Raw genomic sequence first — 25,142 nt, 5'->3', positions numbered from 1 at the left:
TTATTTCATATGCAGGAAAAACTTACTTTCTTGAATTGATATTCTAAGTTCAGTTTAAAATCATAGAGAAAATCTAAAGTTGTTTTTCTTTTTTTAAAAGTATATTTGAGAGGGAAAATAAACATATATGAAAATCCACAAGAGGGGGAGATTAATACTGTCAAAATGGTAGATACAATTGTGTCAATTTCAAGCCTTATCTTTTATGTGGGTGTGATGTTGTTGAGACTCATTATTCAAAAGAAATGGGCTTCAACTGCCTACTATTTTGATGCCCCAATGTTGATGCATTTGAAACATTTTTCTATCCTATTTTGATTTTTCATCAGATCACAGGCCTCTTACATAAATATATTTCCTTGACAGGAAAATAGGTTTCAGACCATTGCTTTGAATTTTCCAATTATGAGACTAAGATGTTTCAGGTAGGTGAGTGTATTTAGAGTCACAGTTCCAACAAACTACATTTAAATATTACCTAATTAGAAATCTTGCATAAAATAGAAGCATATTTGCTCTTTCCTTAGAATGATATAAGGACAGCCATACAAGTATGTAATATTTAAGAGTGCAAACAGATGTTAATGAAGATGAATTGAGAACTCTAATTTTAAAATGCAGTTAATTGAATTGGTTGTCCAGCTTTCGCAGCTAGGCATGGTAGCCCTAATCAAGACTACAAAGATTAATTATGTTACCTATTATACATGTAACATAAGGGCAATCTTAAAAGGTGTGCATAAACAGAAACAAATCAGCAATACATGTCTATAAAAGCAAATTCCACGGAGTTCAGTAAACTTGCTGCAAGTCTTTTGTATGCTAGAACTGAAACATAAATATTTACTCGCAAAAAAATAAAAAATAGGTTTGAAAAGCAGGGATTTTTCTCACATATTATTCACATTTTTTTCTTTAATGTGATATTATTTTATCTCAGTGTCTAATCCTAGCTTTGCGGATACATTAGGATTGTAAATCCCAAAATTTCCCCCTTACATGGTTAACAGCACCCTCAACCTATTGGAGGATTTCAAATTGGAGAAGACTAAATTTGCAGAATCAGATCTTTTTCATGTGACTTTCAATGAGTGTTGATATTTCACTGGCACAATAGAGGAGCCTCCATCAAACTCTGTGACATTTGCAGCCAGATGTTCTATCAGTTTCTACAGTTCGGCCACATGGCCAATCTTGTTCATGTGATACGAGGGAGCGATACTCATTTCATTCTGGCAAAGTCCACCAGTGGCCAGATGGCCTTGATTAATCATCCAGGCATACAGACATGCACAAACGATTCTCTTTCTTCACACATAACAAAGAAGGCTTAAAGAAGAGATAAATTCTGAAATAGTATACAATCAAGCACCAATCCTTTCATTGTTTTCAACAATGCTTCACCCTGTATAGAGATAGAAAGACTACATGTCCCCCATCAGAAAGTTGCTTTCAGAATAATTTCCATTTTGTTCCTTTTTTTTTTTACATATTCCAAAGAACTGTTAACATCTCTGTAAAATTTGATCACATGTTTTGGTAGTGTTCCTTTTATCATCAATCTCAAATTATTTAATCTGAGGCTTTTCTTCTCATCTAATTCTGAATTATATCTTGAGTTTGACAGTTGGGTAATTTTAACGAGCACTAGTATTTAATCCTTCCTGCTCTCTAGAGCTTAGTTTGAATGTTGAATGTGGATTAATATTATAGGAATATTAATTCCAACACACAGCCGAACAAGATAATTTTTCAATTAATGTTCATATTTCTGTTTTTTTTAATGTCCTGATATAGGCACAATAAAAGATAACATTATCATAATACCCCAATAGTAAGAATGTGAAAATAGTATCTCTTCCACCTTTTTTTTTCATCTTCTTGTTAATCAACATTACAATGTTACAATCTTTGAAATGGTATCTCTGGATGCCATGTAATCATATTCACTGCACTTTGATTGGAGAAAAGATCCTACATCTCAGAAGAGAAATCCATCACGGGATTATTATTTTTCTTCTACTCTTGTTCTTTTCTTTTCTTTTTTTCTTTTCTTTTTTTTCTTTTCTTTTCTTTTCTTGCTAGCCTCCAAAAATGGAGGTTTTTCGGGGACTGAGAAATTCTGACATTGGGAAAACTTAAAAGAAATCCTGATCAGATTGCATACAGAAAAAGGACTCATTTGTAATTCTATTCAGCATTAGTAGACCTAAGAGCAGGGGTGTCAAACTAGTGGCTCGCAGGTTGGATGTGTCATGTGCAGGCCACGCCCACCCCGCCTTCGCAAAGGCAAAAAACATCACGATATGTCACGTGACACGATCGAGTTTGACACCCGTGCCTGAGAGGCATTACTGACTTCCCTGCCTCTATCGCATCTGCATGAAAAAGGCCAGCATTATTTTTCCATACTATGAGCTATTTCCTTCCCCAAGGTTTTAGAACCAGGAAGCTGACTTTAGATTATGATATACAGATAGTCCTTGACTTTAAAACAGTCCATTTAGCGACTGTTCAAAATTGCAACGGCACTGAAAAAAGTGACTTATGATAGTTTTTTACACTTAAGATCATTGCAACATCCCCATGGTCACGTGAACAAAGTTCAAATGCTTGGCAACCGGTTCCTATTTATGACAGTTGTGGTGTCCTGGGGTCACGTGATCACCTTTTGTGACCTTCTGACAAACAAAGTCAATGGGGCAGCCAGATTCACTTAACAACCATTTTCCTAACTTAGCAACGGCCACAATTCACTTAGCAAATGTGGCAAGAAAGGTCGTAAAATGGGGCAAAATTTAATTAACTGATGTCTCAGCCACAGAAATTTTGGACTCAATTGTAGTCGTAAGTCAAGGACTATCTGTAACAGGAACAATTTGCAAACAGTTAATCAGACCAGTCTTAGGGTGGGCTTTAGAGCTATGGTACGTCAAAAGAGCGTAACCTCACCAATCGATTAACATGCTTTTTTTCTGGATTTCTTTCAACTAATAGATTTTGATGACATAGGTTGGGTATCTGAGGAAATGAATATCACAGCCTGTGTACTTGACCCTTACCTCTTGATGCTGATTAAAGCAAACACCATTTTTGACCCCATTGCTAAGGAGGATAAATAATGCCCCTTTTTAGAAAGGATGTTTTTCCCAAGGGAAATCCTAAAGGAGGCGATAATAGGATCTTTATCAAAGAAGACTTCCCTTGACCTGGGTGACCTCTATAATTTTATGCCTATCTCAGATGTTTCATTTTGGGGAAGGGTGATTGAGCAGGCAGTAGCCTGATAGCTCCAGGCACATAGAATGATACTGATTTTCTGATTTCCTCTGGACTTTCAACCTGAAAATGGCTTTGAATCTGTTTATCAACTTGATGGATGATCTGTGCTGGAAACTAGGCAGGGGAAATATAGCCATTTTAATTCTCCTGGACCTCTCACTTCTGGATAACCTGCCGGAACTAGGCCTGTCCCTATTTCAAAATAGCTGTGATGCTTCTTGTCAGATCTCTTAAGATTCTCTCACCTACTTTCAGCTGTCCATCATGGATGCTTCTCCTTAAGCCATTATGAAGAAGTCACATTGCTATAACCAATTCATCAGAGATGTGCAACATCTTGGGGGTTGGTAACAGCCTGTCAAGTTTTGGGGATATGTTGGTGACTCCTAGTGGCTGTGGGAAAGGGGAAGCAAATATATCCAGAGAAAAATTGCATTCTTTAAAATCCTGTCCATGGTACCATTCCTCCCTGTCACTGTGCTTCCTCCTCCGTCATATTCAGCCTTAAATTATTAACATTTAATTTTAACCTATCAAGATTCCTTAGGACAAACGGCAGTAAACATAAAAATGTCTGTCAAAAAAACCTCCTATCTTAATCCTAGCATTACAGATTTGCTTGGTGTTAATTGGTTAAAACAGGAAAGAATAGTAGAAAGAAAATACATGTGAATTTTAATCAAATTCTTAATGTTTTTATGAATCACCTTAATCTTCCGGTTTTGTTATGTTAATGGCAGTATTTTCTTTTTCTTTTTAAAACCTTACTTCAAAAGTTCTGTGTTAATTTTCCTGTAGGTTTCTTTTCCTGCCCTTTAGTAAGGCATATTATTTCATGATTGTTCATAAAAGCCAATTTACTTACTAGAAAGTGTCAATATAAAGTTAAAATATTTTCAGCTCAAAAATATCCCCTAAACAAGCAGAACAACCAAGAAGGAAGGGAAATAATACACATCCAGAGCCAGCCCAAATCCATCCACTGCAATATGAAGGCAACTTCACTGAAGATCATGGAAGATAATCTAGCAAGGAGGAAGCAAATTTCATTATATAACAGTTAAATAGATATTCATATTGTGGTATACTATTTCTGTTTGTATTTTGATTCTTTCTTCGTGCTTGCTTTTTCATGCATTGACGTTAAAGGATCATCCAAACCTTGAAACTTATCTTTAAAACTCTGTTTATAGAAAATTTGGATGGATGCTGAGATTTTTATATTTGGTCAGTTGTTGAATGATAGCAGTTTTTAATCATTTCCTACCTTAAAGGATAAATATTATTTGTCTTTTGCCACCTACTGGCAATGTTTATAATTACAACATTTATTGAAATCTTAGTTTGGGGCAATGGGACATTCAGCTTCAGAAATGCCTAAATCAGACATTATTATCAAACCTTGTCAGACTAAAAAAAACACCTATGCTTAATCTTTATGAATATTGTTGTTTATAAATCAATTTTATGTACAAATTTTAAAAACTGGAATAAGGAATTAAAGATCCTTGTTTTGTCTAAATAGTGGGAGATGGTCTAAATTTCTGCTTCAAAATTTTCAACCAATCTTAGATTTGGCTTTTTAAACAACAATAAGAAGAAGAATAACTATTTTGTCCAGTACATTGTGTCCAAGTTCAGACATCAAGACAAGCTGTGGACAATCTGAAATAGAAGTGAAAAATTCCAAACAGTTTTTTCAGCAGTGCCAGAGAATAAAAAGGGAGGAGAATATGAAAGTTTAAGATCTGCTTTGATTTCTCCTTCTCCTTCTCCTTCCCCTTCTCCCTTTCCTTTTCCTTCTCCTTCTCCTTCTCCTTCTCCTTCTCCTTCTCCTTCTCCCTCTCCCTCTCCCTCTCCCTCTCCTTCTCCTTCTCCTTCTCCCTCATTAGGGTTGCCAGGTGTCCACTATTTGAGTGGACAGTCCACTTTTTTCATATTATGTTCACTATTTTTTTTCACAAAATAGTGGACATTTTTTTTATTCAAAAGCTTTATGATGAAATGGTACATAATCTAAAGCTGTACAGTCTACTTTTTTTTACTACTTAACCCCCCCCCCGCTTGTCCGCTATTTTTTGGAAGCAGACCTGGCAACCCTACTCCCTCTCCTTCTCCCTCTCCTTCCCTTTCCCCCTCCCCCTCCTCTTCCTCTTCCCAATTTCTAACTGTGTATATGAGAATACTTCTGTTGCATCCTGAGCTCAAATCACTATGAGACTCAGAATAAAATGGCATAGTAGATATTAAAAACCATGTGATAACAGTTTTCATAGTTATATTGGTTTGTTTATTGGAGCCTAATTCATTATAAATTAAGATGGGCAGATTGGATCTGAAGGGATAATGTGCCTATAGCACCGACCAACAATTCCTGAAATCCAACACATTGTTTCTTAGGATCGCAGGGCAGCTATGGAGGGCAGTTAAACTCTTCCAGGAAAATAAAATTGTTGTAAAGAGTTTTTGGTGGGTGCTTCATAAACACCCCTGCATGCTCTGAACCCCTATATTCTCCCCTTGGATCTGATTCCCTGAACAGCCCTAATATAAATCATACAGAAACAGAGTTTACTAAAAAAAAAATGACTGGCAATGAGACAAGCAAAATGTCACAGGGCTTTGGATGGCTCTCTTTAAAATCCCAATGAAATCCCCCACCCCAAACTCCTGCAGATTTCTTCAATTATAGCTTTTAGCCATAACCTTTTAAAATGGCATTTTTAATAAATAGTGAATGTAAGACGTTTGATCCCTCTCTGAGTGTTGCCCTTCCCCTCAACACTTTTCTACCCTTTAAGCTCAATGTGTACTAGTGACAATCTTTCTTGGATTCACCACAATGGTTATTTCTCTTCATGCAGGGAAGACAAACCATGTCGTGGAAGAGAATCAAGGACTAGATGAGAACGGAAAGTTCTTTCTGCCTGGGCTTATACCCCTCTCGCCAGACCGTCTCACGATGTCAAAGAAGGGTGCCAGCTTTCGAGCTAAAGGAGAAAAACCGGATGCTTTAGCCGCCTTGCAAGCTGCTAATGAAGAGCTCAGGGCAAAGCTCACAGATATTCAAATTGAACTTCAGCAAGAAAAGAGTAAGGTGTGCATCTTTCCCATTCCCAGCAAAATGAAAGCTGTCCAGCTACTTACTTCTTGCTCTCATAAGTAAACTCTGCATGTGAAAAATAAGATATGAGAGAGAGAGAGAGAGAGAGAGAGAGAGAGAGAGAGAGAGAGAGAGAGAGAGAGAGAGAGAGAGAGAGAAGATTACCTTTATTGTCATTTTTTTCTGTGAACACACTGGCACACATTAAAAAAATTAAATTCTGATGCCCACTCTCAAAAGAATACACAAACACACACACACACACACACACACATATGCTATACATATACATATGCTATATGTATACATACACGCATAGAGAAGGCAACAAAACAAACGATCAATACTGCACACTCTAGTTAAGCAGCGTTTAGATGCTATGTCCTGGATAGAAGGAAATGAACTTCCAATAATCTTTTCTGCTGTCCTCACCACTCTCTGCATAGGCTTCATGGGATTCAGCCTCTGCATGGGATTCAGCCAATTCACACCACTTCTGCAGAAACCAGTAGCTAATTTTTTATTGCCCAGGCCCAGAATGGACTACCAGAAGCGGCATCCACACAGAGCACTGGTTATTCACATATTTGAATCCCACCACTGCACAGAGGTGTATGGCTGTACTTGCCTTTTTTGAAATTGACAATGATCTCTTTTGTTCTTCCTACATTTAAAACCAGGCTGTTTTTATTATACCAGTTCATCAAACCCTCTACCTCCTCCCAGTAGTCACTCTTATTAGCATCCTGAATAAGGCCCACCAAATAGACATTGTTTTGTAATAGGATATAGCATAAGAATCCAATTGCAGAAAGATGTGGTGAACTTTTAAACAAAGTCTTATTCTTCAATATTACTCTGGAGGAATGAAGTCTAAAGATTGATTTGGAGCCATTCTTTATAGAATGTGCATTTTGATCAATTATTCAGAGCATTCTCTAATTGGTCCCCTTTGGAGGCAAAAGTAGCTGCATTGTCAGCATGTACTGTACATCAAGGAGTAGAACTGCCAGGATGGTCTTGGAAAGGGGGGCAATGAGATAAATCCATTCACAGAAGATATCTGATTTGCTAATTTGGCAATTTCTATAGGAAAAAAAAATCAAGCTATGGTTATGGGGCAAGGTGAAGCATGAAGTATGCATTTGCTTTTAGACTAGTCAACCAAATCTGAAGATGTATTTTGTCAAATATTTGTTTTCTGTACAAACTGAGTGTTTTTGTGAAATTTTCGTATCTCTCTGTCCCCACTTCAGCTGGGTTGGGTCACAGCTTCTTCCAGTTTCTTCGCCACAATGTATGACCACTCCAAGCTTTATTCCAAAACAGAATGAGAAAATAACATAATAACATGATGCAGCAATTAAAGAATATTCAAGAATTTTACCATATTTTCTGTTTGCATGACTTGCCAAAAGAAATAATTTTTGTAGAGGTTCACAGTTCACTAAACAGTTTTGGTGTAAGTTATTCCAATTCACTGGAGTAGGGTTTCACTTGTCCGCTACACATTACCTCATTTAGAAGGCTAAATAAAGCATACCAGGGCCATGCTAAAACACCCATTCTTGGCAGGATGTCTTCATTTTTTTTAACATCCTTCACAGCAGACTTCCCTATGTGTCCACATTAGTTCAGTTATAACTTCCTGCTCTATATGTGCATATATGCATGTGTGAGTTCATGTGTACATATAGTACTACATTGATTGGGAGATACATGTAGTTCCTATGTGCCAAGAGTTATAGGACGGTTGACAGAAGATCCTGTCAGGAATACCAATGATCAGGAGTTGATTTCCAGTTTCCATAAACCATGAAAGTATGGTACATGGAATCCAAGGAATCTGAGTTGTAGTTGTACAACTAGTTGTAGTTCTGTTGAGCTTTAATTAACTCTGAGTGGGAAATGGATTCTCTGCTGGAATAACTTCTTCAACAGTCTACTTTGAAACTTGGGGTCATGCATGCAATACAAATTCCTGGTCCTTGGGGTGAACTTGACAACCACTGTTTGGTAGGGTTTGGACTGTAGGAATGGCCCCTTGTTACATAGAAGAAAACTAAGCCTGATTTAGACCATCCTAGACTAAACTAAATCAAAAAATGCTAGAGAAGCTTGGCAATCAGACGAATCAGCCATCAATAGACATATAGTGATAAAGCACATTTACACACCATTCCAAAGAGAATAAAAAAAGGCATGAAGGAAATGAAAAGACCAGAATACATCCTGTCCAGCAATCAACATCCAAATAAGCAGGGATTAACATTAGGTAAAAAAACCAAACAGAAAACAATATCCACAGGATTTCCAAGGAGAAAACCACATCCCCACCAACACTGGCCAGGCAAGCTACTCTATATGAACAGGAAGCAAAGCCCATACTTGTGCACAGTGAGAGTGCTACATAGTCAGGTAATGAAATATCTGCAAGCAAATAGAGAGCACCAAGAACTCCACATTTCACTGTGAGCTACATATAGATGTAGCGCAGAGAGTCACCTTGTGGTAAGATGGGCAGCAAATAAATCAAATAAATAAACCTGATTTACTTTATGAGAAATCCTTTTTTAAATTTTTAAATCCTTCAATCTGTTGGGGTAATTGTGCTTGTGATAATAAAGCTGATGGCAAGGTTCCAGAAAATCTGGATTATATATTTCTGTTGGAGAAAAGTTTTTAACAGAGCAAGTTGTCATCTGTCCTATAGTAACCTTTCTTTGGCTGAGGTTTGTAATAATAGTGCTATCTGCTGCTCAAAAACTGAGACACAAACCTTCCTATAGGGCAGTGGTTCTCAACGTGTGGGTCGGGACCCCATTTGGGGTCGATCGACCATTTCACGGGGGTCGCCAAGCAAGGCTGTCCGCCATTTTTTTTGTCCGCCATTTTTTTTGTCCGCCATTTTTTCCCCTTTTCCGGCGGGTGCCTTACCTCCCTTGGGCTGGGCCAGCTGGTGGTCGGCCTGCTCCGTCTCTGCCGCTTGCCAGCTACGCCTCGGCCAGCGCAGGGGGCGGAACCGCACATGCGCGGCGCTCCCGGGCAGGGAAAGTCCTCGACTTACGACCAGTTGGGTAGTCCTCGACTTACGACCAGTTTAGTCCTCGACTTACGACCGGTTTAGTCCTCGACTTATGACCGGTTTAGTCCTTGACTTACGACCGGTTTAGTCCTCGACTTACGACCGGTTGGGGTCGCGGCATTAAAAAGGTTGAGAACCACTGCTATAGGGGAAGACATGGCCAAGAACCCTAACATGCTTAAAATAATGTTTTGGATCCCAGATAATCTAAATCAGGGGTGTCAAACTGCCAGCCCGCAGGCCAGATGCATCATGCAAAAACCGCGCCCACCCCATTGCTGGCAATGGGAAAAAAGTCACAATACGTTGTGACACATCATGTGACGTCGCGAGTTTGACACCCATGATCTCAATCAATCTTTCACAAAGGTAGGAGGACATTTCCCACAAATTTTTAAAATTGTAATCCAATCCATCTAGAGAATGTGCGATCAAGAAAAGCCACTATTAGTTACCATTTTTAACTATACCTGAAAAAAATCCAAAATATTTTAGTGAAGAATATACTTGAGCTGCCGCCTAAACAACCCAATTCATATTTAAGAATTAGATACTACTTCTTGAGGGAAGAACCCTGTAGAATTAAAAGCATCTAGGTGCTTTGCAATTCACATATATTATTCTACTATTTCCCACTATTCCTGTGCAAGTTCATCTTAAAATTTAAAGCATCATCCTGTCCAGCTGTAACAGTGATGTGGATTAAATAAAAGCTATTTCAGTCTACAGTATTGATTATATTGGACGTTGCTATAGCTGGCAGCATAATCAGCTTGCATAGCAAACCAAGTTGTCACTAATGAAAAATAAGCCATCTGTTAGGGTTAGGAGTATCTTGCATGTTGTTAATACCAGCTGCAGACAAGCAGTTATAGACCAGTGTTCTGCAATTATGCATCTCTTTCTAACTTCTAATTAGGAGATTTAATGTTACTCCAAATTCTTGTGCAAATTATATTTTGAATAACTCAGCAGTATTGTAATATTAAACTCCTGCTTGCAACAGTTTCATTTCTAACAGGACACTACTAAAAGATCATTTGTATGTTATTTAAAAGCATGGTCCAAGCAAGTCATATTTTCATCTCTGGCACTGTTTACTAACTGGTGAGAAAGCTCAGAATTGTTCCACATGAAATGAAATCAGTTTCTGATATTGGAAAATAGGAAAGTGCATGAATTTCTGATATTGGAGGAATCCACAATCAGCTGGTTATGGGATCTTCCAGGAAGGGCAAAAGTCCACAAGATACAGCAGTCCTGTTATACGCTGCTACATTGATTTGGAATTTTATCATATATAGAATTCACACACAATTTTTTTTTCTCTTACTGCTTGCCATTGGAGGAATTTCCTATAGAAAAAAAATAGGAGGCTTTGATGTCAAAACCCTGAAAAAAGACTTAGGCCCACCAACACAAGTTTCTTTTGATCTTTTTTGAACCGAGGGATTATCACTCAGCCAATTTATTCATAAGAATTTTCTATAATACATGGAATAATACATGTAATTCTGTGGTAAGATGCTGTTATAACATGCTGAAGGTTCTTTTCTTTTAGGCCAGCAAATTGGAGAGGGAGAAAAATCAAGAAGCTCGGCAGATTAAAGAACACGAACAGCATAAAAACACAGTCATTGTAACGGAACTCAAGGCTAAACTTCATGAAGAAAAAATGAAAGAGCTCCAGGGTGTTCGCGAAGGACTTTTAAGACAGCATGAGGCTGAGCTTCTTAGAGTTATCAAAATTAAAGATAATGAAATTCAAAGACTCCAAACTTTGCTTAACGCTGTACGAGACGGGACCCCTGACAAGGTTAAGACAGTGCTCTACTCTGAAGCAAAAGAAGAGGCCAAGAAAGGATTTGAAGTGGAGAAAATTAAAATGCAGCAGGAAATTTCAGAACTGAAGGTGGCTAAGAAACAAGTGGAGGAAGCTTTATCTGTAGTCATTCAAGCCGACAAAATAAAAGCGGCAGAGATACGGAGCATTTATCACCTACATCAAGAAGAAATCGCCCGGATAAAGAGAGACTGTGATCGGGAAATTCGCAGGCTGGTATGCAGTTTTCCATCATTTTGATGATTTTAATAAGGGGGGAAGTGAATGTTCTTTCCATGTTGTTTACCCTAAAAATAATTTAATACAGATGGCCAAGCATCCTCCTTTTGGACGGTTAATCTAGATAGATTCTTCAGATCTTTATCCAATACTAATGAAAAGCTCATTAAATGTGGTTATCTCTGCAATAGATGCTTTGTGACCTTTTGTCACAAGCTGTAGCTGGCTGAAAGATTTGATTCTGTTTGTCGATTGTTTTGTTGCCATGTCATCTGTTCCAAATATAATTTATTTCATCTGGGTTATGAGCTTCACACAAAAATGGGCTAGTATTCTGGAGAAGTTGGACTTCCTTTCTAACTTTCCAAACTTGAAAAACAGGCATGTGATATTATCGTAAGGATATTTTTTTTTTTGCAGTTCTTGTATTATGTATTGATTATGTAAATCAGGACATTTCCTTTTCAGTCTCTTGGGTGTGCAGATTTTAAATTTACCTGGGTAAATTATTGGTTGCTTTATTGTTCTTATCATGGACTAATAGAAGTGGAGTGAAGTATCTAAATATATATGGTGGGGAAAGTGTTTCAACTCTGGCTTGAGCATATTTGCTTTATTGTCAGAGGCTTCTAAAAGGAGCATTGCTGAGAGTAGATCTGGAAATAAATTATTATTTTATACTGATTCTGTCTTTCATAGTTATTTTCTGCATTAGTGTATTCTTTAGCATGAATCTAGGCAGCCTGAAATGTAGAAAAAGCAATGTACAAGGAAGAAAACAAAGAAAAAGCTATGCTCTATCCCATTACTGTTTTTTCACCCCTTCTCTTCATAATCATTATTATCAGGATGAAGTAGGGAGGATATCCAAGAAATTTCCACAATACATCTTGGTAACATCTTATCCTGGGATCTACATTGTGAAGAAAGAAACTGTGACAATGAAAGTTTTCTACTTCAGAACTTTGCCTGTTACTAATATGCTAATTCTGTTTCATCTGATATTGCCTGTTTTAGAATGCTGGAAGAAGGCTATTTAAAACTGTAGTTGTATCTTTCAATATAGCAGAAAAATGTACTGATCAATATTATGATGTAGTTTTAATTAATTGTAGTGGCTGGGATGTAAAGTCAGTAGGATCACCTCCTCAACAAATGATAATGCTGTTCTCATCAGCACCAAAGAAGCAGAAACAGTGTCTGGGTCATCTGTATAATTTATCCAATTTCTATACTGCCCATCACATTTGCATGACTCTAAGCAGTTTACAAATGAAAGCAATCCATAATTTGTACTTGTAATGCTTCATTTTGTTAAGTTAGGTAAAAACGAAAGCCTCCTTCATGTGAGAGTCAGCTCCTGATGACTACAAGGTCATATATTGTTTTTTTGGAAGTGGCACAGAAGTGGTTTGCCATTGTCTTCTTTAAAAATATGTTTCCCCCAAAAAAATTTTTAGGATATATCTCTGGGAAGTACTTGAAATCTTCCATCAATTATTATGTCAGAAAGCCTTGCTTGGCTTTTCAAAATTAACCAGAGTTGATAAGGTGTTATCACCTGATATAGAGCAGAGTTCACTTCAATTTGCTCTTTGACAAATATGATAATCTCTTAGTTTGGGTATGGGACACTGTGTCCCTATATCATCTGTTTTTTTCCCAAATATTTCATCTTTTCCCCATCAAACTGCAGATCTGCAATTGATTTCATAAAGTAATTATAAATTAAAAATGTCTCCATGTGCAAACACTGTACAATTATACAACTAGTTATATGTTTCAGGATAAGTATGAGATTAGAGAAGTTTGGAAATTCTAAAGTGAGAATTTAGCTCTTATTATACAGTATTATTGAATCTATCCCATGTAACAGTCTTTTGCCTGGTAGTGAAATTGTCAGATTGGCCCCAATCCGTTCCCTAGGAAAGAATGCCCCTTGACTCCATAGGTGTTAGAGAAAAGGTACTTTTACTAGAGAGGTTGAGTGCAGCGTGAACGAAGCAAGCTCTGAAGAAAAACAGCACAAAAATCATATATTGAAAGTAATCCCCAATATCCAAACCCCTCCCCCCAGAAGAGCAGTCCAATGAGGTCTTGTTCCAATGTTTTGGGAATACAGTGCCTCCGGCACCATAGAAAATTCCTTTCCCAGAGCCAGTGTCCTTGAAGGCAGAAAGATGACTCAGTTTAGCACCTCTGGTTCCTGTCAGTGTCCATACTCCCCAATTTCTCACAAGATTCGTTCGCACTCTTTCCCCTCCCAAGTGACCCTCCCCCTGATTATGGCAGTTGCTAGTGAGCTTCAAAGAAGATGAAGATAGGTAGCTGACAGGAATAAAACATACATTTTTCGTAGCTTATAACTGTTTAAGGCCCAAAGTTCCATATACAAAATATCTCTATCAGGAAAAACATCATTCGTTAATTTCAAAGCTATCAGTTCTGTGATGGTCTCCTGATAAGAATTTTAATTCAGAAACTTTATAAAGTTCAGAAACTTTATATAATTTAATGGTGTGTTGAAATCTCTCTTCTCCAACCCTTTTTTCCCTTTTTTTATTAGTTTTGTTTTTGTCCTCAACCTGCTTGAGAATTTCTTTTGAAGTCTGCTTTTAGAATAGCAGAAACAGAAATGTGCTTTGTTTTGAACATGAAACAAGCATTTTGTGGTATGTGGGAATGACCTTGGGAGACAGGAGAAAGAGCTGCAGCCTAAGAGAGGTCATTCAAAAGGTATCTCAGCCCAGAGAAGCAGAAAGGTAGTAGGAAGAGTTTTAAAAACACCCTTCCTATTTTTCTGGAAAATAAGGGAGGGGAGAAATACTTTCAAACTTGCAATATTGGGCAATTAAAGCTACAAAAAAGGTCCTTGGGTTTTTTTTCCCCTCCAAGACATCTCTGCCTAGAAGTACAAGTTTCATATGAATGTTTTATGCGTGAAATATTTTGCACACCCCTGTCTCTCATTCTGTCAGAAATGGTGGAGGTTCTCCTGATAACTTTGCTCTTTTCTTTATAGAGACTTCCCTAACTCTCTGAGAGTCCATCCTTCCGATCTGAAAATAGCACAATGGGAAGAATCCCTTAACTGAAGCCCAGGAAAGCCAAAAAGCTGTTCACTTTTTTTATCCTTGGCCATCTTGTAACTAACCAAGCGCAAAACCTCTGCACTCAAGGGAATTTCACCAATACTTTCATCTGAAAAAAGAATTTAAAAGACAATTCTCTTTAATCAAATTGAATGAGAACTGATAAGGAAAATTATTCGGTCCCATCAGTTTTTTGTGGCTATAGATATTCCCATCAGGCAAATTTAGGAAAATGGTAAGGGCCAACAAAAAGTGTTACAGCTAATATTCTCCTGGAAAAATGCAGCTATTTTATCTAAAATGTTAGATAAAATATTAGTTTACTAATCAGGCAAGTGGGTGACATTTCAATGTTTATATTAATGACCCCATTCAGTCATAAATCTTGAATTGCTTGCGTCTATGAAAATTGTACAGAGAAAAAAGTTTGATTGTATGCTAATATATTTTGGCATTTTAGATAATGCCACAGAAAAAAAATCAGAGAAGCAAATCATATGATGCAGTAATTATTTATAATGTTTTCTCTTTCTCATATCATCCAGAGACCATATATTAATCAGCTTGCTACTGAATTATTATAGATTCATTAAATCATAAAACATGATTGAACAAAATATTAAAGAGGTAGGGGATCACCGGGAATTTTCTATCTAACTATAATTGATCAAAACAATTTTTTTCTGCTGGATTTAACAGAATTTAAAACAATTACTTTACATTCTGTTTAGTACCTAATATGTGCATTTGCAATGAATACATACTTTTTGATCACCCCTTTAATGCAGTTGTCAAATATGTGCTAATTTATCAAAGCTCTTGAGCTCATTCTAGTTTGCATATTCTGGATAAAAGTTCATACTATGCATAATACATTTGGGGAAAAAATACAAAAGAAATTATGACTATGAAGATATTTCCTCTTCATTTAATACCACATACAGTCATATCACATGCATCATCCTATTTCTGTTGCTTCTTTCATCCACACAGCACCTAGACACAAACTAGGAATTGATTAAAGCAAAAAATAAAAAAATAAAAATCACAAAAAAATACTTGTCCTTCAGAAGAGATCCATTTATTTTCAGTTATTTACTGCAAATATTAAGTGAAGCATTAGGTAAATGGCTTGTATTTCTGATTTTTCACACAATACTTTTTATTTATTATTTCACAGGCCACTGCTGAAGCCACCCTATTGTCTCCTTAATTTTCTTTTTCCTGATCAAAAGCAGCATTAGATTGATCTGCCATAATTCTAGGGCACTAGGTCAAAACTTTAAAGAGTTCACCTATGTCCACTAAGTAATCTGCCATGCAAGAAAATCACCAGACGGAATTTGTGAAATGACAGGTTTGATTGAACTGTGCAATTTGAGTCCCATATGATTAAACTTTATTGGGAGCATGGGAAGATTGTATACTATCATTTGGTGCTTCAACATCAGGAGAAAAATTTGATATGTCAGGTAGCCCAAAACATTTAACACAAGACAGTAATTTATTTCAAACATCTTAATGAGGAATGGGGCTGTTACATCAGATTCTCATACCTATGAATTGTTGTTATAAGAGCAATAGCACTTGACTTATGTACCGCTTCCTAGTGCTTTACAGCTCTCTCTAAGCAGTTTATAGAGTCAGCATATTGGCCCCAACAATCTGGGTCCTCATTTTACAGTCCTTGGAAGGATGGAAGGCTGAATCAATCTTGAGCTGCTCAGAATCGAACTCCTGGAGTGAGCAGTGAATTGGCCTGTAGTACTGCATTCTAACCACTGCACCACCACAGCTCAGTGTCATACAATGCTAAGGTCAGAGTTTAGGGAGCACTGGGTACAATCCTTCAGTGCTGCCGCAATCTAGAATATTATCGCCCATCCTCTTTCACACAGACATACAAACTTGCATGGGAACCTGGGTCACAATGAATCCAGAAACTAAGGCACTTTTCCAGATGTGCAGCTCTGTCTTTAAATTATAGTATCGCCCAATTTATCAAGATGGATCTATAGACTGAGATTTATTACTTATAATATATAACATGAAAAAATAATCTAAAGGCAAAAACCCACAGAGAGACCATAATAATAGAAAATGTTTACATGACTTTTCCATAGGTATGCTTAGAAAATGGAAAAAACTGTAAGGCACAGTTTTAATGTGTCAAAGGACCCCAGTTCCATCTTCAGCATTTGCAAAAGATTTCAAGCCATTGCTACAAAATAAGAATTATTTGAGGGCTCTTTCGATAAATAGACAGCTAGATGAATCAATTATTATTTTGGCCTCGTCTCATGTGATCAGCTGCCTTCTAAATGACATATTGCTGATTTTCCCAACCTGATCACTTCCAGATAGGATGGACTATAGCTTCTATCTTTTCAAACCAGGGACACACTGACGTATTGACTAACATAGTTATTTATTTTCTACTGTCTCAGAATCTTAGTCACTCCTTTATTAATAACCAACTAAAATATATGACAAGGTCTTTGAAAGACAGACTTCTGATGCTACATTCCTGAAATACTCCATTAATTTTTTTCCTGCAGAAAAGAAGGAAGCTATATATTAGTCAACGACCAGGGATGGATTAGTCAACGACCAGGGATGGATTTCCTGGGCAACCAATAGCTGTGCCCAGGAAAAGTCTGAGTGATCTTTTGTTTTGTACAGAGATGTTTCACATTAAAAAATATAGCCTTTTCTTTTCTGCAGCTTCTGCTGGTATATGCTATTAGCAATGCTAATGAAGACCACCATGCTATAAACAATTGACACAGCATTACAAATTATATGTTGGTTTTAATGCAGCCTGATAAATAATAGCCATAACTCTGAAAGCCAGCTGATTTTTTAAAAAAAAATAGTAATAAAGATTGCAGAGACTGGAGAGAGAAAAAGAGAGAGCGCAGAAAAATAGCCCATATTTCATAGCACAATGTTGCCATAATTGACAGCAGTAGGGCTCGCAAGCTGTTTATTAATTAAAACACAGTCTTGGTAGAGGCAACCTGCTAAATGCAAACTGGAAGTAGCCATGCTGTTAAGCAAGGCATTTCCTTAAACATGATTGGTTATTACTCTCATGTATATTCACTGAGTCTATTTCACAAGTAGGCCGGTTACTGAAAGTAGGTGGTAAAAATTCCAAGCAAGGCGAGACATGGAGAGCACTGCTTTCTAGAGCGATGAATGAAGGGCGTGGGATAGTTTTGGGTGGGAGACACACCTGAACGCTGATGCAGCCCTCCCAGTGAGTTGTTTTTCATCATACGTCTTCTTTGTCTTGCTGCTTGTATGGAGCAAAATATGTTGCAAGAAAGTGTTTGCTTGAATGTGTTTTTGTATTGGTATGCATAGCTGTATATGTCATTTTTCTAATGTGCTCTCTATATAATCTAACTTTTTAAATTTGCGCTGTCATTGTTTTAAATAATCCTCTTAATAGTCATCCTATAGTAACCATAGAAAATGTGCTTTGTGTTGATTTGCTATGTGTGGTCTTTTTAATGCACAAAAATACACAATCCTTTTTTCTTTGCAGAAATGAAAATATTGATAAGAAGCAATGTTATTGACTGATCCTTTTTGTCCTTTTTAATTTTTGGTATGCATTTCTGTTAAAAAGGAAGGCATTTTGAGATGAATGGAAATTTAGCAGCCTTCTTTTTTTAAAGAAAAAAATCCCTCCTTTATAAGTATAGCTATGATAGAGCTTTCTAATACATGTAAAGGTAAATGACAAAAAGCAGAATTTGTAGTATGACAACCTAAATGTATATTTATATATATAGTATTATAATGTGGTCTAAGAAATGTATGCTTAGGGGAGTAGTGCGATTGGAGTTTAGTTTCATTACAGATGTGCAAATAAATTATCCTCCTCTATTCTTGTGTATATTTCCTTGGAATGTAGTGACTAAATGATGTTTTGTGGCTAATGTTTTCTCTAGGGTGATATAATGGTATGTGGGAATGAGCCAGGGAGGTAGGGAAGAGATATTGGTTAGGGAACAATCTGATACGAGAGACCATAATCCACAGCTACATAATGGATGGAGAAAGAGACTCAGAAGGGACTCCATCCCCATGTTCTGAGGCTGTAAAGGACATAATGGGATATTTGTACATTCAGACTTGCAAGATTCTGTTAATGTAACATTACAATAAAGTAGAATTAGCTCATTTTATTGTGTTTCCTGTTTGTTCTACCTGGGAAGGCCGACAGGTATGTTCAAACAAAACCACAAAGGGAAAACAAAGACAGCATAGCCTAGAAGCTTTTCATAGTGAATACTTGGAATTTCTACCACTATTACTACTACCCCCACCCCCAAAATAAAATCTGCCAAAGACTCCTATTTAAAAAATATCATGCCTAAATGTTTTGTTTGCATTTCCCCTATATAGCATGTTACACAAGAAGGGAAAAGGAACTAGCAGAAAACTGAAATTTGCCTAAGTAGAAATTTCCATGTCGAATGGCTTCCCAACTTTCAGATTCTACAAAGGATGAATTGGCCTTACATCTTGACCCATTAATCTGTACTTTTCCATCAACAGTTTGCATGGGCTTCACCAGCATTCATAAAAGTATCAAACTGTCATTACACTGTTCAGACCAACTTAATTTGTTTTAAATTTAGCTTTTTCTACTGCCTCTTTAGTTTGTAATCCCTTTTATCCAACCCTCGAAAAACTAGGTTTGAAGGCTGTTGTTAACTAATTAGTCCTAGGAAAAAATATCATGTATGTTGTCTCACTATATTGAAGCCCACAGTTGGCTGCCTAAGTTCAATTTCCATAAACAAATGCCTTTCCAGTATCTACTATATATACCAAACTATGTACACTTTGAAAAAAGTTCTGTTTTGCTATTCAGAGAAGAAGGTTCAAATCTGCTGAATTTAAGATACTGACAAGTGAAAATAGTTTTATATTAGAATTTATGAGAACCTTGAAGAACTTCCAAAAAGGACTGGAATCTGTTGGATAGGTTGTAGCTGTTAAAGTTTTGCATCAAGTATGGGATTGAATTAGATTAAGGAACACAAACTGAAGATGTGCCTCCAAAGCTTAGACAGAATTCATTCAGAACTTTCTGGTTTTATGTTTAATGTGATAGGAAATAAACCATTAAATGTATGACTAAAAATATTATTGTATCTGCATTAAATTTTAGTAACTTAATTTCACATAGGTTTAAGCAAAATGATGTTTTTGCTATGGTCCTGCCTCCTTTTTTAAGAATTCCCTACAACATGCCACGTTCATCCTATGACTTCTAAATTGTTGCTTTCTTCAAAGTAATCAGTGTTTAAGTCTTCTTCTAACTATCATTCTAACATTTGGTATCAGCCTTCCTAAATCTGGTATACAACAGATAGGTTGAACTACAGTCCACATTAGTGTCCAGCCACACTCATATTGGTGAAGTTTTTAAGAATTAGTCCAATACAACAGGAAGATACCAGATTGGGTAATACTATTTATACAGAAAAAAATAAGAGGCATGGCTAAAATTTCTTGTGAATTCAGGATGAATTTTAACTCATGCTTCAGATTTTTCTATCATCCTTAGGCAGTAAAGCAAATTAGAATTCCTCCACAGAAGTGGAAATGTTTAAAGCATAAATTATTTTCCTTACTTAAATTCCAAATGGAAGGCATTGTATGCATGTATTACTATAGGTCACACAGCCAGATATTATTATTATTATTTACACAACAATGTGAAATCATAGTTTCCAGTTCTGTAACTAATGTTGGCCTTCATATGCATCAATTTTTCCCATGAACCTAGGATGTCATAATATATTGGTGTAGTATATGTGCAGATTCAAGCCATGTGGTCTTTTCTAATTGACACCTGAAAATGTTGTCAATGCACAAAGTGCATAACCAAAATGTTTTGGGTATGGCACCTGGTGTGACAATAACCATAGTGACCACCATGGCAGGTTTATGCCATAATCTTTCAATTTTGGTTTTTCAGATCTTGATACTTTATGACTTCCAATTCTTTGTCTTCTTTCTACTTTCTCCTGGAATTGCCACATCAATTAACTACACTTTCTTTTCGACCACAATTAAATTTGGTGTGCTATGAACCAAAGCTTTCCCAGTTTCTATTCAGAAATCCCACAATCTGCTCTTTCTTGACTACTTTTTCAACTCTGTATTACCACATGTTTCATTACCGTTCCGTGTTTCATTACCGGCATATGGTCATTTTTACAGATATTCCAGTGAATCACTTATCACTGTGTTATATTGATGATGATGATGATGATGATGATGATAAAGAATTATATCTATGTCAAAAGACTTTTATTGCAGCATTCTCAGACCTGATTTTGCTTACCAATAGTAGCGGGTTTAAAATCTATAGAATTGGATCCAGTGTTTGTTCACCGCTGTCTGTAATCTAACATGTTCCCCAAGTTAGGATGCTGCCAGTTTCCATGGCAACTGAAGAACTGTACTGTATGTGATTGTATTTTATTCTCCTTGTAGATGGAGGAGATCAAATTTAAAGACAGAGCATTCTACGTGCTGGAAAAAGAGTTAGGGATTCAAGCTGGGCATACTCAGAGACTTCAACTCCAAAAGGAGGCTTTAGATGAACAGCTGTCCCAGCTCAAAGAGGCTGACCGGCATCTGAGTAGTCCCAAGCGGGAAGTTCCTCATCCAAGTGGTGCAGGAGACACTTCAGATCACTCAGGAAGTCCTGTAAGCACTTTCTAGTAGTTTTCCCTAAAACCACAAATTGTGCCAAAATCTTGATGAGTGAATGCCCCGACCAGCAAGGTTGGTTTTGATTGGTTTGCTTGCTTGCTTGTTTTAAAAAGCAAGTAGGGTTGAGGAAACCCTGATGATTTCAGCTCAGATGTACTTAGATGACACCCTGAGTTTCTGGTTTGCTTTTATTTTGCCAGCCGTTAAAACAAAAACAAAAAAAACTGCTTAGATTTTTTTTAAGCAACTGTACCTTACCTTGAATGTGTGCCTAGTTTGACATTGTGAGACTCACAACACAAACATATAAGTTAACCTATTAATAGCTGTCTGCTAGTTTTCAAGGAAGCCTACAAATTTCTGTGAAAAAGAATGATATCCTAAGTCTCATGACTAATCCTGATGGATTGATTGTGCTTTTGATGTTAGTCAGTACTCTAGACTCTAGAGAATAAATGAGATGCCAACTAACATGCTTTTTCTTCCATACTTTACAATTTCTTACACCATTCAGTCTAAATTCACCCTTTTATCTTAGCTTTTTACGTAACTATGCCACCTCTTCCAGCTTCTGTCTTAATTTGCTAACTGCAGATTTTTTTCGTGACATTTGTTAAACTTTTCTTTGTTGAATCTCATCAAGGTTTCCTTTGTATTGCTGCTTAATTTGACCTACAGAATTTTTTTTCAAAAACATAAACATAGATATTGTCTCCCCTTTGTTCCAAGCCTCTCCTGCACCTGTTGAATGAAGAATCCTAGCCCTGTTGAGTTACTTTGGTCCCTAGGTGCTCATGTTTGCTTGAAGTAAAGGGTCATACATAAAACTTTCCAAGTAAATTAAAATTGCTACTAAATAGAAAAACAGGGTAAACGGAAATGTTATTATAACCAAATTGCTTTTTTTGCTCAAAACAAATGAAACTGACTATTCTTATATCTATATTAAAGCGACCCATGTCAGTGCTCTGTTAAATTCACAGTTCCATGGGAGCCAAATGGATAAGTTGGTTTGTTGCACACACTTAATACAAGTTATATGTCAGTATTAATAAATATATTATCATAGGAAAATGATACATGGCTCGTTTAAAGTTCTCAATTCAACAGTGGCACAAATATGAAACATTGTAGCAATTCTCAATCATTTATTTCACATTTCCAAAGCAACACTTGTGAATCTGTATTTGTTTACATATTTTGTTTTCATTTGCCTCTTCTCTTGCATAATAGTTTCTTTCTTAATTTCTGTTAGTCTCATCTTTTTAGTGTTAAGGTACAGATTTTTTTAGAATTAGTAATGGATGGAATCTGACAAGAAAGACGATGGGAGTTGGTAGCAAGTTCTAAAAGGGGGCTTCTTGCCGAACAGTTATTTGCAGTTGTTTTTTGTTTTAGGAACAGCAGTTGGACGAAAGGGATGCTCGGCGTTTCCAACTTAAAATTGCCGAATTAAGCGCCATCATTAGAAAACTCGAAGATCGGAATGCACTGTTGTCAGAAGAACGAAATGAACTTGTAAGAAATCATGTGTTTCTAATTTTTTTAAAAAAAGAAAATCCTAATTGGCTAATAGTAGATGTGTAGGAGAGGAGCCAAGTTAGTCTCTTGGCTCTGAAAATCAAAAATTAGGAGGATTTGGGTAGCATCTTTTTGGATTAATGAATTTGATGAAAATTGTGCTTATGTCTTTCAATAAAATGTGTTAGTCTGAAAAGGAGCTTCCAGGCTTCTGGTTTCCTTTTGACTAAGTTAATGAAGGGCTTAATACACTGTGGAAGCATAACAATGTGACAATTGACCAAGTGTCTTAAGCCCAGGAAGGGTAAATTTAAACAAACATTCCTCGGATTAAAATAACTCCACTCAATCAGTTGGGCGGTGGGGAAAAAAAACTTTTATCCCAGTTAAAGTGTATATACTTTGTCCTCCAAGAAAAAGAGATGAAGAGAAAAATTGCCTGAAAAAGCAAGCTTCTGCATATTATGGACTATACTTCTGCCATCTCTGCACATTTCCATGTTGACCTGTAGAAGGATGGGATGGGAAAATATGACTCTTCTGATCTTGCTTGATCTCTCAGTGGACTTTTATACCATCAATCATGACGCCATTGGGTGAGGGCGCTAATGAGGAACATTAATGCACAGTTGAGTCAATTGCATGGAGTTTGGCTTTCTCATGAAGATCTGGCTTGTAATTTGGGAATCACAGCTGGACTCTCAGCTCCTGCTTAAAAAACAAGTAGCAGGGATAGCTAGGAGGTCTTTGTACTGATTCATGTTGTGCACCAGTTGCAGATTTTCCTGTGACTCACACCTTGTTCACTTCTTGTTTGATTTGCAATGTGCTATACCTGGAGCTTCTGTTGGAGACAACCCAGGAATTATATTTGGCCCAGAATGCATCACCTTGTGCATTTGTAGTCATTAGTATTTGTCCATATGAATTAGCTTTGCTAATAAATGAATTATTTACATTTATTTAAATAAAGGCAATTAGATATTTAGTCAAATAAATATTTTATTTAAAATATTTAAATATTCCATTAGGCGAGGCAAGGCTACCAGACTCTATGCTGGATCTGATTTGGATGCCATCATTCATCCTTTGTTATTTAAATTGGTATTTTTTTTAAAAAAGGAAATTATCTTCTAATTTATGGTTCATTGCTTTTTTAATGTAATATATTGTATCTGTATCGTTCATTTAGCATAATGAGTTGCCAATAGCCTGTAAAAAGAGGTTAAAAACTAACCTTTGCAATAAATTGACACTTGAATTACATTAACCAATTGCTCACTGAGACAGAATTATATAACTCTTCAAAAACCCATATATGGGGATAGTAAATTCATACTTATTTTATAAAGCAATTTCAAAGTTGGGAGTGAGTGGTCACAGGAAAGATTTTTACTTTTTAATCATCCAGCAGAGGAGAGGAATAATGAAGTTGTTGAGGTATAATCTCAATTGCTGTGGTTTGTTTCATTGACTTTTTCAATGCACAGCCACAACTTAGAGCTAGTTAAATACATTTTCATCCAGCCAACCATTCCTTAATGCAACTCTCTTCAAGCTGACAAGTTACACTGTTGACGTTTTCTTCCCATGTCTGAATAAAATTCCATTTAAAGGCTAGTTAATGGCATCTGTGGGGGTAAAGCTTATCTTTCACAGAGCTAATACAATAAACCATAATGGCATATGGAGGGGGGAGACAGAATAAATTTATAGAGGTCATTAAAGCAGCAGATCTGTATTTGGATCTGGGACTATGTGTGGGATTTGTGTAGTAGAGGAGGCAGCTGCAAGGCTTTCTCTCCCAGTTCCTTAATGAAATTTTAGCCGTGCAACTGAATATTTTCACCAATATATTCCATTCAAAAATAGTGTGAGAACATCTTTCAAATGCTAATATTGCTATCCCTGTATCACACAAATTGGTAATTAAGTATGCAGCTCATAGATTGTTTTGCATACAGTCATGGGTTCCATCTCAGGAAGCAAGTAAAGCCATTTCTATAAAATAGGTTGTGCAAACAACCTCTGCTTCTCCAAACACCTAGCCTAAGGAAGGAAGGGAGGGAGGGAGGGAGGGAGGGAGGGAGGAAAGAAGGAAGGAAGGAAGGAAGGAAGGAAGGAAGGAAGGAAGGATAGGTACAATTAAACATGACACTCCACAAGCAATTCCATCAACAGACACATCAACCTACAATTAGCCTACGAACCCCTCAGAATCCAAATCAACCACACAGCAGCCAGAAACAG

The 25,142-nt window shown here is 36.7% G+C and overlaps 1 protein-coding gene across 6 annotated transcripts in view; it reads left to right on the top strand.

Annotated features, from left to right (window-relative positions):
- The first annotated feature begins 6,244 nt into the window (after positions 1-6,244).
- Positions 6,245-25,142, top strand: part of JAKMIP3 (Janus kinase and microtubule interacting protein 3) — a 54,673-nt gene continuing 35,775 nt past the window's right edge. For 3 of the 6 annotated variants that reach the window (XM_015812388.1, XM_029283420.1, XM_029283419.1), the window contains exons 1-4: positions 6,245-6,379; positions 11,032-11,529; positions 21,150-21,365; positions 22,770-22,889. In XM_015812388.1, the coding sequence (XP_015667874.1) occupies positions 6,245-6,379; positions 11,032-11,529; positions 21,150-21,365; positions 22,770-22,889 (969 nt within the window). The remainder of the gene's footprint in view (positions 6,380-11,031; positions 11,530-21,149; positions 21,366-22,769; positions 22,890-25,142) is intronic. The other 3 variants (XM_015812389.1, XM_029283421.1, XM_029283422.1) reach the window with 3 other exon arrangements.

The sequence above is a fragment of the Protobothrops mucrosquamatus genome, unplaced genomic scaffold (genome assembly GCF_001527695.2).
Source record: "Protobothrops mucrosquamatus isolate PMUCROS unplaced genomic scaffold, P.Mucros_1.0 scaffold80, whole genome shotgun sequence".
Lineage (NCBI taxonomy): Eukaryota > Metazoa > Chordata > Lepidosauria > Squamata > Viperidae > Protobothrops > Protobothrops mucrosquamatus.
The sequence above is the reverse complement of the archived record's forward strand: the minus strand, read 5'-3'. Positions and strand labels throughout refer to the sequence as shown.